The sequence below is a fragment of the Pezoporus occidentalis genome, unplaced genomic scaffold, assembly GCF_034315485.1.
Source record: "Pezoporus occidentalis ecotype Australia unplaced genomic scaffold, CSIRO_AGI_Poc_V1 ctg2, whole genome shotgun sequence".
Classification (NCBI taxonomy): Eukaryota; Metazoa; Chordata; class Aves; order Psittaciformes; family Psittacidae; genus Pezoporus; species Pezoporus occidentalis.
The window spans coordinates 10,020,320-10,034,810 of NW_026913855.1; the positions used below are offsets into that span (position 1 = coordinate 10,020,320).

The 14,491-nt window shown below is 41.2% G+C and overlaps 1 protein-coding gene across 12 annotated transcripts in view; it reads right to left on the reverse strand.

Moving 5' to 3' along the window:
• Positions 1 to 6,429: 6,429 nt before the first annotated feature.
• The window catches only part of DUSP22 (dual specificity phosphatase 22), a 50,325-nt gene continuing 42,263 nt past the window's right edge, over positions 6,430 to 14,491 (reverse strand). For all 12 annotated transcript variants that reach the window (XM_062617775.1, XM_062617777.1, XM_062617781.1 and 9 more), the window contains 2 exons: positions 12,937 to 13,108; positions 6,430 to 10,217 (listed from right to left, as the gene is read on the reverse strand). In XM_062617775.1, coding sequence (XP_062473759.1) covers positions 10,032 to 10,217; positions 12,937 to 13,108 — 358 coding nt within the window. In that variant the 3' untranslated portion in view covers positions 6,430 to 10,031. The remainder of the gene's footprint in view (positions 10,218 to 12,936; positions 13,109 to 14,491) is intronic.

The following is a 14,491-nucleotide window of genomic DNA, read 5'->3' on the forward strand; positions in this document are numbered from 1 at the left end:
GCTCTTAACAAGCATGCATCATGACTGTCCAACACACCAACAGTGGCAGAAACTGAGAATCATTGGTGCAAAGCTCTAGGAGACTGCAGGAAAAAGAGAAGTTTGATGACAACCCAAAGTCACACAATGACTGCGAGCTTTTCTTCTTCATACGGTTTCTGTGATACTTTCAAAGACCATCACAGCGGATGCCTCTAGAAGTCAAAGAGCTGTCACATTTATTGTTCAAGCAATCAGATGCCAGGAGGATTTTAAACACACCACCTTGCTGCAAGTTCTTCTGAAACCTTAAGATTAGGCTATATTCTATCAGTAGTCGTGTTCAAATACGTAAGTTACCCCTCTCTAGAATGTGATATTCATGAACATCTTCCCACACCTAATTATTACTGACAGGGGGAAGGGAGCGTATACCATAACAGAGATCTTCCTTTTTCTGGTTGCTACGACTTTGCATCTGCAGGGCCTGATAAAAATCATCCCTGAAATGTGAAGCTCCTGCTTCCTGAACTGCAACAACATGCAACAAACCAAGAATATCGATCACCTGCCTTTGAAGGGTGGCTAAAAAGCAAAACTGCCCAAAGCATCGTTGACTTCTGAATGTCAAAATATGCATTAAAGGCTTATCTTAGGATTGCACTCCATGTTTAAAGCTTCCCCTCCAGGTTTTCAAGCTAATCCTCTCCCAAGCAGAACGTGTTCAATAGTAGCAATCAGCTAATCAGTTCAATGTTACAATAGGCTCCCAGTTCCCCGGGGTACACCAGTAAACCCTGCCATAGCTCTGCGCTCAGCTCAGCCTGAGCTGGATAGGGTCATTAGCTTAGCTCTGGCCTGGCTCTGTGCACTCAGACCTGGAGGCACAAGCCCCCTCGGAAGCCAGGACATGCGGTGTGGTGAAGCACAGAGCCTATGGGATCATGCACAGGCAGGCAATTCTGTGCAGGCTTTGCACAGGTGCATCTGTATTGGTTAACATAAAATCTTGGGTAAAAATTAAATAGTGGGAATATGTAACATGCCTGTGACATCCTGTCCCTTCTCAAGAATGCTGGGGGAACAAGTGGAGGAGGAATAGCATATGGAAAAAATTCCCAAACAGCATGGAATATCTAAAGGCAACACTGAAAGAGCTGCCTGCAATACATGTGCTATGTTCCAAAGCATTCCTGTAACCAAAGTCTTCAGGCAAAAAAAGAGAAAGGGAATCTCTGCTGTTTCCTTTACTTTGGATGTATGGTTACAATAGAAAAAGTGATGTCCTGATTTCCTTCCTGAAAGGGTTTAATTTTGTGCTGGAAAGCAACTGCCTTACACATGGGGAATACAATGCTAACTAAAAGCTTAGTGCTGGAGGCTGTCGGAGATGAGAACTGGAGGAGAACAGTTACTGAGAACAGTTAATGTGAAATGCAGATGTTGTCATTTTTATACAGAAAAAGATGGAGTGAAATGGAGGACTGGGAAGCCATATGAGGAGAGGCTGAGAGAGCTGGGTTTGTGCAGCCTTGAGAAAAGAAAGGCTTGGGCAAGGAGGCACTAATTTTGTTCCTCCTCCAGTTCTCATCTGACAGAGCAGCATTTCAGGAAATCAGGTATTGTAACCATATATCCAAAGTAAAGGAAACAGCAGAGATTCCCTTTCTCTTTTTTTGCCTGAAGACTTTTTCCTGGAGTGCATGGAACATAGCACATGTATTGCCAGCTCTTTCAGTGTTGCCTTTAGATATTCCATGCTTTAATTTTTTCCATATGCTATTCCTCCTCCACTTGTCTCCCCCAGCATTCTTGATGGCACAGGCATGTTACATATTCCCACTATTTAATTTTTACCCAAGATTTTATGTTATACAGATGCACCTGTGGGATGAATTTGTCTAAGGCAGTCACAACGAGAATTGCTCAGGACCTCCTCCATTTCACTCCATCTTTTTCTGTATAAAAATGACAACATCTGCATTTCACATTAATTCATGTTGAAACACAGCAACCAGTACCTGAGGAATCAGACCTTGATTTTTCGCTCTTCCCATCAATACCCAACCACCATCCTGTGCAGCACTTCCTACGCAGGTGGGACTCAGGTGCTGAGAATAAGCAAGAAACCATCACATCTCCCTGTTACAAAGGTATTTTGGCACCCCTCATATGGAGGGCAGATACTTCATTGAACAATACGCAACCAACACTGACACAGTGCTTTTCATTGGAGACTTTGCAGAACTGCAGCTAGGAAACTCTTAACACTTCTTTCCCAGTATATTGGGAAAATGAAGCAAACCAGAACTGAAGCAATTTGCCTAGTCACACAGCAAGTTGCAGATTTGGGAACAGAATTCCAAACACTTCTCAGTCCAGAATTTTATGGATCGGACAAAGGTGGCTGACTAAATGGCCTTCTTGATAAATCAAAGCCACAAGACTTTTGCATCAAAGACTACTGAACTTCCTAGCCTGTCTTACTGCATCACAGGTGTTCTTGTAACCCTTTCTACACCATTTTGGAAATCTATGTGCATATCAGGGATATATAATTTGAAGGGAGAAAAGACCAGCTGGAAATATGCAAGATCTCACAAGACCAACATTTCCTCCAGTGCAACTTGATGCAAGGTGACCACCCTGGGGAAACGAAGGTCAACTCTAAGCATGTCAGAAGGCCCATCTCAGTCCCTTGAAACGAAAATATGGGTAAGGAAAAGCAGGAGGATTTCAGATCCTTCCAGTGACAGTAAAGCCCAGCACTGGCAGTAAATCAGTTCATCACTATAATATATCCTGGTGGGTTTTGTTCTGTTATTGACTTTTAGAGTTATAAAGCCTTACCCAGCTGAGAAACGATATAGACTCCAAGTTTTCCAGAAATGCGATGGTTTTCAGTACTCTCAGTAGACATATGTTTTTTTCCTGGAGTAAATGGTAGCACCAGGCAGTAAAGGCGCAACCTGTTGACTCCTGTGCAGGAGGCACCTTCTGCATCTTGCTAATGGGCCCAGGCTGCAGACTTCTGCAGAAATGGGGCTCTCCTCAGAGGACACAAGCCATTACATGGCATACCCTACCTTCCAGGGGAATGGAGATCCTATCAGGTCTGATAAGAACCCCACTGCAAACCACACATTATCAAGTAAGTTACCTAAGAACAGGAGACTCATGTCTAATACGTGAGGATTTGACCAAAGCTTGCATAGATAGCACTCGGAGTTGGTGGGGGGATGATTTGTGATGGCTTTCTCTTCTTTTCTTCTCCAGTTGAGGCCTTCAGGGATTCCATAGGTAGCTTCTCTGGGAAAGTTACATGCTGCAGACTTACTTGCAAAGACTTCCAAAATGCAATCCTTGGGAAAATGTGCAGTGAGCATGCATAGACACAGCTGTAATTCTGACATCTTCAACACACTTTCTCTAAACACAGGGTAGAGTTTTCCCCTACTTACAGTCTTTCATCAAAGTCCCACTTTTCCTTGAAAAGTGAGGAATAGAGAGAAGGAAGCGAAACACTGTTTGCAATCAGTAACCTGCATAGGATGCTGACCCCCCAACAAACACTACATTTTAGCATAGAAACTAAAGTTAAATATCCCTTTTTTATTTTTCAAATGTCAGGTTCAGCACTGTCATGGATCAGTGTTACTTTTCCAAAGCATCCAGTGCTATACAGGAGCCAGACAGCCACAGAAGATGACAACATCCACAGAAGTCATGGCAGGCTTGGTAAACAGCCACCCAAGAGGACAGATGCACAAACAGCAGAACTGTATTTGTTAACACAGTCAATTCAGTCAGCAACGCTGAAACATAAGCTTTTTTATTAATAAACACAGGAAATAAATCGTTGGCAAGTCACACACTGGCACTCACTTCTACTGACTCAAGAGTTTTGGGATACATTCTTTTTTTTCAATAACTTGTGTATCACACAAAAAAAGGGAAAAGGAGAGGAAGAAGGGAAGGGATTCAAGAAATCATAACAAAACTCCCATCCCCTATATCTGACAAATTACTCACTTTCTTTCACAGAAAGAGTAACAACTCAGACTTTCAAAGGGTCTACTTGTAAATGCACCTGCCCAGATCTAAACCTGTGCTTTGCCTGTGCCTGTGTGAATAGATGACCAAAAGAGCAAACTACTTAAAAACACTTTACGCTTAAAGTAGCTTGGAAGTCTTGGTTCTGATCTCTCTACTTGTAGTTCAATGAATAATGGAGTTACAAACCTGCATATTCATAAATGCCTCAACTAAAATGGAAACTGGGTGCAAGTCTGGCTGAAAATCCCTTTTTTTTTGTGAGGCTGCTTGCAAATGAGTTTTACTCCCAATTTACTGCAGATGTGCTCAGCTCACACAAAGCAGAATTGACTCTTCTACAAGGAAGGACTGAGCTATGCAGTCATTCAAGGGCAAAAAGGCACCTGGTCACACTTCATTAGATGCCTGCTCCTGTTAACTACGCTAGAAGCTACATGGAAACTACCGGAAGTCATCTTGCTACTTACAAGCTACTCAGTTTTGGTAAATTGCAGGTTGCATAACTCACTAGAGCAAAGCACACATTCAAATATGTATAAAGAAGCAGCTGTTCCTTGGGTGAGGGCAGAAGAATAGTACTGGACAGCAGCTAAATGTAGCAATGAAATAGTTGTGAATTAGTGAAATAGTGAAACACACAGGAGCTGGGGCACATGGAAAATGAGAACCACATTTAAAACTCTGCTGAGAACAAGTGTGAAAATAGCTGTTTCTGTCGCATGCTTTGTGTCTCCAGGGGGTTCTGCACAAACGCTCTACAGTGCAACATCATGTTCCTCATGCTGTCTAATATTTTTTAGATAACCATCATCATTTTCCCTCCCCCCAGCGTACAGTCCTCTTGAGGAGGTGGAAGAGCTCTCGTAATTTGCTGGCAAAGCCCAAAATGTGTCAGGTTATGAGCACATCCAAGGGCATGTAGGTTTACCCTGCAGTTCCCTCAGTTTCATGCACAGTGGGACAGGCCTACATGAATCAAGTCAGAACTGCCATTTTCTAGAACTCATAACAGTGACATAGAACACTGAGATGAGACACACAGTTGGGAACAGAAGTATGGTATCATGGTTGCAGCACAACTTTTACACATGATTTGGGTAAAAGTTGCCTTTGAGAAGTGCCAAGTGGTTGGAAGGAAGACAAAGCAGCAGTGTATTTTTCCATTTGAAAGCTGCCGTTTTCCTTTTGGGATAGGGGAAAGTTTCCTCTACAATTTAAAGAGATTTTTCTAGTTCACAAGTGATTTTAAACGTGGTTTCTGTCTCATCAGTTCTACAGCACATACACCCAAGCCATTGCTATGGATAACAGAAAGGAAGTACACTACTATTTCAAGCTTCACATAGCAGGCTGCATGGAATTTAAAGTTTGTTCATAGAAAAACAGGAAGAGGACTGAGACAACAGTAATAAAATCAGAGCCATCCAACTTATATTTCAGTTACTATTCAGTCTATTATGAACAAGGTGCATCTAGCACGTTCAAAGCTATCTACAGACACACAGCCTTTATTCTGGGAAAGGATATCATTAATTAGTTGAATCCCTGAGATACCTTAGGAAACATCCATACATTCCCAGCAGTCTATAAACTAACAAGTACTGGGAGAGAGAGAAGAGGGCAAAAAGACCCAAAACCCACTGTGCTTGAGCATTTACCTTTGCCTTCATGATGAGGGAGTTGAACTGCAAGTTCAGCCTTCAGCAGTGACTGAAGTGGCCATGAGATCTGGGTCCTTAGGCATGCCTAAGGATACCTTCAGAATGGTGGGGGGTTTAGGTTTGGTTTGGGTTTTTTTGTTTTAACTGCTCCAATGTCAGAATTACCCTCATAGCAGAGCTAGTGTCAAACCAGAAATTCAGTGTGTTATCTGTGGGAATTTAAATGGGGCTTTTCCCCTCCCCCCTTAAAATATAAGCTTTTAATATCCCTCTCCACCCTCTAAGAATCATCATCTGCCACTCAGATCAGCTTCCTCTGACAAACCACTTCTGAGAGCCTTGAGTCTTAGCTGTCAGTAAATCAGCTAAGTTTCACAGATAATTAAGCCCTAAAGCAGTGTGCTATGGTAAAGAAGGCATTTTAAAAGAATAAAAAGTTTGGATTCATCACATACCCAGTGTCACAATGATGGGCCAGCAACAAGTGAGAGCACAACATGCAACAGACTCTTGTGGGACTACTATCAAGAGATGCTTATGCTGCATTCTTGAACTCACATGGAAGAACTTTGTGAAGAGGGGAAGTCTCAAGTAGTCTGTGTGCAGGAGAAAAAAAAAGTAATCGAAGTACCCAAATGAGTTAGTTTTGTACTCTTACTGTACCTGCAGGGATACAAACAGTGACTAGAAGCCTTCGAGATGCTATTATTGATTTCAAGAAATACGCAGCAGATCAGCTGTTAACATTTAATTTTATTTATAAAAAAATTGTATAACGTATTAAATACAAACATTTGGAAAAAGCAATCAAGGCTTCGCTAAGATGCCCAGGAAGACAGAGAATCAAGAAGCTTACCAGGTTTAGAGTTCTTAGACCAGCTGAATTAATTACTGTAATTTTTCACTGACTTCTTTACAGGCAGTGGCCACTACAGCAACCAGTGTCCTTTTTAAAAAGCAGAGATATGATTTGCTAAATCTTCCGACTCAACCACAAAAAGTAAGGAAGCAACTCTTTCCAGGTTAAAAATCAGGGTAATAAATACTAATGCATTTAACCTGTTACCTACATCCTATAACACTAAACATTTGCTTATAATCACATGTGGATATCAAGCTTAGCCCCCCAAAATCACTTTTACATTTAAAACCTGGATATCCAATAAGGTGATATAAACTTTATACATTTTCCAGTGAACAATAAAATGAGGACAGTGTTTTGAAGTACAGAAACAAAACAAAGTATCATCTACACGACAAAGGCCAACTACTAAGAGGTGGATGGGGTCTAGTCATGTTCCAGATACCTGGAAATGTCCTACACACTGCCACTGAAAGACTAGTTGGAAGACAAATCATGTCACGTTCTCAGTTTGTGTTAGCTCCTCTCCCTTTCTAACAGGCCAAGGTGGGAACTGTAGCTACTCTCCTTTCTGCACCTTGTGCTAATAAAGGTGTGAACTATCATTTTGCTCTGCATGGACAAATCAGATTCAAATTTTCTTAGACTGCTCTTGCTCTTTTACAACTCTTAAATGCAGTATGCAGTACATAAACCACTAAACAGTGAGCAAGAGAGTACAAAGAAGACCTCTTCTGTCTTTTGAAAAGAGAGGAGCGCTTCCACTTACTGACAATATGGCACTCCCTCCATCCTCCTTCTTTACCCTGTATTGGCTTTCAAGCTGCAGCATAATACACATTGATGTGGCTATATGGCCCTAAAGCCAAATTCAGCTCTAAAAAAAATCTGTTTGTGAGGCTGATTCTTTGGGAATAACCAAGCTATTTTAAAAAATCTGGTACAGAATAATCAGACAAACAAACATTAACAGATGTCTCCCATTCTACCTTGCATTTGTTACAACAGAAAAAAGAATTGCCAATCTACCAGCACTCACAAAGCTTACTACTGCAATGACAAGAGTGCCACAAGTGTTATGGAATACACAGTGTTGTCAGTCAGCTACAGAATGGACTGACTAGATACCTGCAAGAGCACAAGCAGAATGCTTCTGGCAAAGCTGCCCTTTGGGGACAGGCTAAGTTGCACTACATATCCTATTATGAGTAGAGGGTTGAACAAATGGACCAGAATCCTGAACACATGTCAGACCCTGTTACCGAGCAAAGTCATTTCCAATTACTACATCAGCCCTCAGAGCAGAGGCAATTGCCAACACGGGCACTGCTGTGCTGGAATTCCTGAACAGCCAGTTATTTGGCGATCAACATCTTCAAGAGCAAAAGGCTACTCTTACCAGGCAAACACAGAGCAGTTGCTCAATATACTAAGTAGGTAATCATTCATTTAGCTACAAGCTTGAAAACAAAGTCAATTCCAGCACCTTTCCAAATGTAATAGCATCTCTTACTGCAACACAGACATGATTATCCTGCTCTTGTGTTCAGTACACTCAGAGCACTTAGTGCAATGAAAACCCTGATGCAGGCCTTTGACTCACATGAAAACAAATGGTCAGGCCAGTTCCATCCCATTCCCTTTTTTTTTTCCTTTTTGACAATTATTGATATGCAAGATCCATATTTCATAAGCCATAACATTTTTTGGAACATACTTGGCAACAGATATTTAACAGCAAGAGTTTATTTGACCCCAACAGCCTTGCTCCCACCCAAAGAATTCACTGCCACGCAAAGCAAGCAGGAAATCACATGAAGACTAATCTTGTGAAGGGATGGGAGGTCAAAATACGAAGAATTTGAAAGAGACAACAGTCTATTTAGCGTGCTGACTGCTTCTTGCTCAGTGCATAGGTTTTAGCATGATATACACCACATTTAAACAAATGAGGGGTTTGGTTTTGTTTTTCTATCCTGGCTGTTTGGGAAGTACATTTTATTTTCTGAAATCTTCAAAAAAAATAGGCCTTCCAGCCTCTGAGTCAAAGACAAGAAATCACTGTCTTGGCATCAGTGCTACCCCCCATTACACCATCAGAAGTCAATATACTGTCCATCATCCCTGGTGACATATTTGAAATTACAGTCTTAGAATACACTTGAGTCAGGCAATGGCTCCATTCCAGAACACACAATGTTGCCAAGAGCAGAGCATGGCCCCTAGTTTTAACCTAGTTTAACACATATTTTACAAATGCATTCCTCAAATCTGATCACAGCAAAATATATAGTGGTTTTAAAATGGCAGAAAGTCGAATTCAAACAACTCAATTTTTAAACCAGTGAGAAATATGGGCAGTTTTGAAAGAAAACAATAAACTCCTCAAATACAGACATTTGTGGAATATACATGCACACTCACACTCTCGCACACACACGCACCCACTTCACTGTCAGATTAAGATTACACAAGGCAATTTTCAAGGTTGCATTTACAACCACAATGACAAGAACAGCATTTTTGAGGTAGCTGAAGTCAAAGAGCAAACCACAGCACAAGCAAAGAAAAACAGGTGCTCGCGCTCACACCGAGCCCACTCTTTGGAGACACGTTATCATGTGCGCAGGGGCGTGTGTTGAAGAGGCACGTGTTCCACAGGGAATGAAGTTCAGCAGCACTGGAGACCAGATAAACTTATCTCCAGAGAAGCTTATGTTGAGAGACAAGATGCTCAATCAAGGGACTACGGCTTAAATCACTGCACATCAGCTGAGCTGTGGTAAGTCTCGGTGCTCTTTGTCTGTGGCAATTCTACCAACAACTCTGTCTCACGTGCACTGAAGCAAATACAACTGTGGCAGTTGAAGATGTTATTAGTCAGAGCTGTCTGTCCCACTTCTCTCCTAGATGCTACTGTTGGTAGAAAGGTACATGTACCCATATCTCACCTACTCCAGTTTGCAGCCTAGCATTCAAGCTCAAGCCCACCTCCACAGTATTACTTGTCAACAGACTGTGAACTGGAACAGCAGAGACAGACTTGAGTTGTCCAGGTGCAATAATATCTTTGCCACATTAATAGTGCAGAGACATCAAACTGTCACAGCCTGAATCACCAGACTTCATCTCTCAGAGCCCTTTGCTACCCTCCAACGAACGGAGTTGAGCTAACCTCACAGCAAATGCCAGGCAATGTGGGCCTAAGGCGATAGATACTAGCTGTGGCTGGCTGACTGGCTCAGCCACAGTAACTGGATCATGTCCCTGGGCATACAGAGAGCTTGATCCTGCCCATATTATAAAACTGTGTGAAGCACACTCATACACACACACATAATGCAGTATTTTCATCAAGAAGCTTTCGACAAATCAGTTTGCAGGATTACTGCTGAGAGTCCTGAAAATGGGATGGAAATTATGGCAAGATGTTTTTTCAAAGGTAGAAAGAAAAGAAAATCAACCCACTACAATTAGGTCTCTGTTGTGTAGTTACTGTATGAGAGAGACTGCACAGATGAGAAGTTGTTATTCCACTGTCTTCCTCCAGTACTCTGCTGCAGCTCTGCCTGCTCTTTATATTTAGTCAGAAGATTTTTGGCTTCTTGCAGATCCTGAGAAGAGTTTTCCCCGTATTCTTCTTTCAGCCACTGCCTGAACTGCAGAAATTGAACATACATATACAATATGATGAGACAATAACATGAGACTGAAGAAGCAATACTCCCTCCTGTCCTACAGAATTGACAGTCTTTAAGAACACAAGTAGTTTAAAGAAAAACTCTCCAAATATTGCATGTCCCTCAACAACACCACAGAATACTTTGGCATAGGAACACATATTTGAAATCACTGAGATCCCTTATATCCCCTAAAAATGATACACATCCACAACAGCTTGCCTGACTGGAGAAATACAGAGTAAGGAACACTTACTAGGCAAGGACGTATGGATTTAAAAGCACCCTCCTCCTGTTGCATATACAAACAATCAGATAAATTAGCATGGAAGCTAATACAAGAGCTTTAAAAGCTATAGAATAGTACTCTGCATTACTGACATAAATGACTGAATATGGTTCATGGTAACAGAAGTACCAGGTCCAGTTGAAGGCCAGCCCAGCTCTGTATCCTGGTACAAGTAGTCAGATTTAAATACTGAAGAAAGAATCAGGTGATGGCAGGGCAATAATGCTGTGACCTTTTTCCTAACCATTTCCTCAGCTTCCACCAACTTTCAGCTCAGGTACTTTCAGAGGCTGAGGCAGTATTCTCTGTGTTTGATAGCAACAAATGAATTTTTCTGCCATGAGATCACTTTTCGAATCCACAGATTTTTAACATAAGGTATCTGGACGCCAACAAGCTCCATACGTACATACCGTAAAAAACTCCCTCCCCTTTTTCTTGATTGGGACCTGCCAATTGGTAGCTCCATCTCACATTACAGGGAAGACTGGAAACCACACCTGTTCACTTTCTCTATTCCACTCAACTTTTTAGGCCTTTATTACATCCTTCTCTGTAATTTTTTTGCCAGTTGATGAATTTTAGTCCACTAACAATCTCGTTGCTTTTCTCTGCAGAAGCAGCAGGTAGACAGAGACCCCAACCAGTTGGTTCCAGTGGGGACAATATTCATTTTTGAAGCCTTAGTTTTCATAGCCTTGTTCTGTTTGGGGCTTATGGACAGCTTTATCCATAGAGATAATTTACACTGGGTGACAAGAACTCAGTACAGTTACTCCCTTCCATCTCTAAATGATCATAATGTCCTGAGTCAAATCTGAAGCCTCAGACTACCACATGGAAGTTTGGAATTGGTCCAAACCATGTTGTGACCTTAGTGACTGAATCCCTTCCTGTAAAACTGATATCTAGAGGATCCCATTCCAGAAACCCCACCGGATACCACCCTGTAGTGGCACAGCAAAACACCCATGCTAGTGAAATCAGAGAAAAGTTCACACCCATGGCAGGTGGCATTATTCCACTGAAATCAGGTATGTAAACAGACACCTGCTAAGGATGTGGTTGCTGTTAAGAGACAGTAGGAAACTACAGCCCAGCCAGTGACTACAGGTGGATATTGCTTTTTGCAATCTACTGCCTCCCCCTCAGTAAAAAAGGCAGAATGTGTCGTCCATGGTGGATGAAAAAAAAAAACACCAACAAACCAGAAGAGACGTTACTGTCTTTATCAGGCTATTTGCATATAGCCTTAATTGTCATTGCTGTTAGCCCAGACCAATTAGAGCAGAAATGACTGTAAGGGAGGAAGGAGACAAGCCTGGAAAGTCCCCTCTGACTTTTGTCTCTTAAAAATCAGTTACTCTACCATTTACACCAGTCCCAAACGATCCAGGAAACATTCAGTTAAATATTAACAAAAACACAGAAATATTTACAGTTGCAACTGCATCATGCAAAACAAATTTCTAAATTTCTAAACTCTGAGCTCTCTGCAGCAGAATGACAGGCATGGAACTAAAAATGAAAACAACATCCTTTGCCCATGTATTTTGCCTTCCGATTTTGGTTTGCCTCTGTTGTTGATTTTTAATAAGCATGATAGGCATAAAAGCCCAGAGAACAGTAACATGCTGAGCAATGGAAAACAGAGGACGGCAGAGTAGATTCTTAACATAAGTGGAAGTTACAGATCACCCACAGGGAGCAGGTCTTTTGCGTGGGATGTGCTTTTTAAGGGTAAGAAACTAATTTTTGTATTATGAAAACCACTCTGTCTCATCGGACTCTGTCACTCAGTCTTACTGTTCCCTCAATTCCTCTAGTCCTACAAAGCCTTCCAAGGCTAAGGAAAAAAAAAAAGGTCATGTTTGAGACTCTTCTACACATCAGAAAATTTATAAAGTCTCAGCCACAAAAGCTAGGAAGAACATGACAAGTACATCATAATGAAAACCTAGTTTAACTCCTGGATAGCAAAGATTTCTGATTATGATTTTTTTCCTGCTTACTATTCCAAAGGAATGTGTTGAGGGGAAACCCACTATTTCCATGCAACTGGTACTTACAGGTTGATCATTCTGCTGCATTCTGAGCAACTCATTTTTACCTCTCTGAAGGTGTCAGTCTTGTATTGTCTTAGCACACATGCAGCAATCACTGCATTGAGAGCACAGCTGGGCAGGAGGTGTTTAGATGTTGTGCTTCATCTCTTCTCTCATCTAGCATCCCCTGACACCTTCAGTTCTACCTGCACCTCCTCAGTGGAGCAGGCTTGGCCAAGAAGCCACTCTCTCAAAGCAAAAACAGGGAGTCAGATAAGCCACCCAGACCACAAAATAATGGGAAGTAGCCTATGATCTGACTTGGGATTTTGTTTCACAGCTCATTTGTTTGCAGTTCATTTACCTGATCAACATCATGTTTCTCAAAGTCCTGTAGCTGCCTCTGGAAGCCCATGTTAGGATTGGCACACGATCTTGCTGCGCGAACAACTGACAGTGCATCTTCCCAACCAAAGTCTGTGATGGTCATGATGTAGGCAACCACTAATGTCACACTCCTGGAGACACCTGCAAGGCTGCATGAAAAAGATGGTATAATAAACTGAAGTAGTGCTGTACTTCATCTATCACAGTTAAAAACATCACTTCCCAACATCACAGCAGACTGCTGTGCTGCTTGCCATAAAGAATATTGCAATGTTTGACTTAAAGGGTTTTGGGGATGCTTTTTAAAATGTATCAGAACAAATCTATGACAAGAAAGGGGGTTCTGAATACTAATTTGTATGACACTGCAAAGGAACAAATAAGTATGAAGTCTTCTTTAAAACAGGGGACAGTGCACAGTTCCAAGTTAATCTGGTTTTTGATAATCTAGAAGTCAGTCACCCACTTTCTTCTGCTTGTGCAGATTAGAGCAGCAAAGTAAGACTGTTCCCTCTTCCCTACAAATAAAGGCTTCCATTTCATTGGGCTGAAATGAACTTTAACTGAACTGCTGAAGTACATATGTCTGGTTGCTTGAGTTCTTTTCCTCTTTCTGCTAGCCATTAACTGCAACTTCAACTCTCAGGATTCCAGTTTCACCAGATGAAACACTAGGATAAAGTAATAAACATTCACTATGAATAGTCTGACAGTGCTGGACAAAACGTTCCCAACTATTACTATTGTAAGTATAAAGAATATGTTTGAGTTACATTTGTACCAGACTCTTTCACTTGGCATTTAAAGAATAATTTATGCTTTTGAAATGCTTCACAAATTTAAATATGTGGTTTTTAAAACTCTTAACAGAATTCAGGTTAATTATTCGTGTTTTACATACATGGACACTGACCAAATGACTCATGCACAGCCCTATCATGAGTCTGTAGCAAACTGGGGATTTATGCTCAAGATCTGTGTACAAGTCCAGTGCTCATATCACAAAATGACTCTGATTCCAAATACAGACTCAGATACGTTACTTGGACATACAGCATAAAGACTACAACCAATAGCAGAGAGCTAGAAAAAAAAACAGGGTGGGATTTCCTTTTCTATTTTCTACAGTCCCAAGAGCATCTCTCCAATGAGAGACTTGCTATTAACAAATGCAACATCTGAATGCTTCAGCAGTGTAAAGGTAAAAAAAAAAACCAAACAAAAAACCCAATTTCTGTTCAAAGGAATTTCTTCTTAACAATTCTGAAGTCAGCAAAATAGCTGTTACAGAAACTAATTAAATCGGAATTATGGAAATCACATTTAGAAACAGTGATTAAAATAATGAGAAATAAATAGTATGTCTCTAGTCAGTGCATAAGTCAAATCAATCCTACAACAAGGTTTGATGAGAAGCTCAAAAACAATTTCTTGGGCTCCTTTTATCTCCAGGCAGCTGCCCACCCCAGGGACTCAAAAGTCATAGCATGAGGCTTTAACAGTATTTGTAAATCTTCTAAGCCACTTCAAAT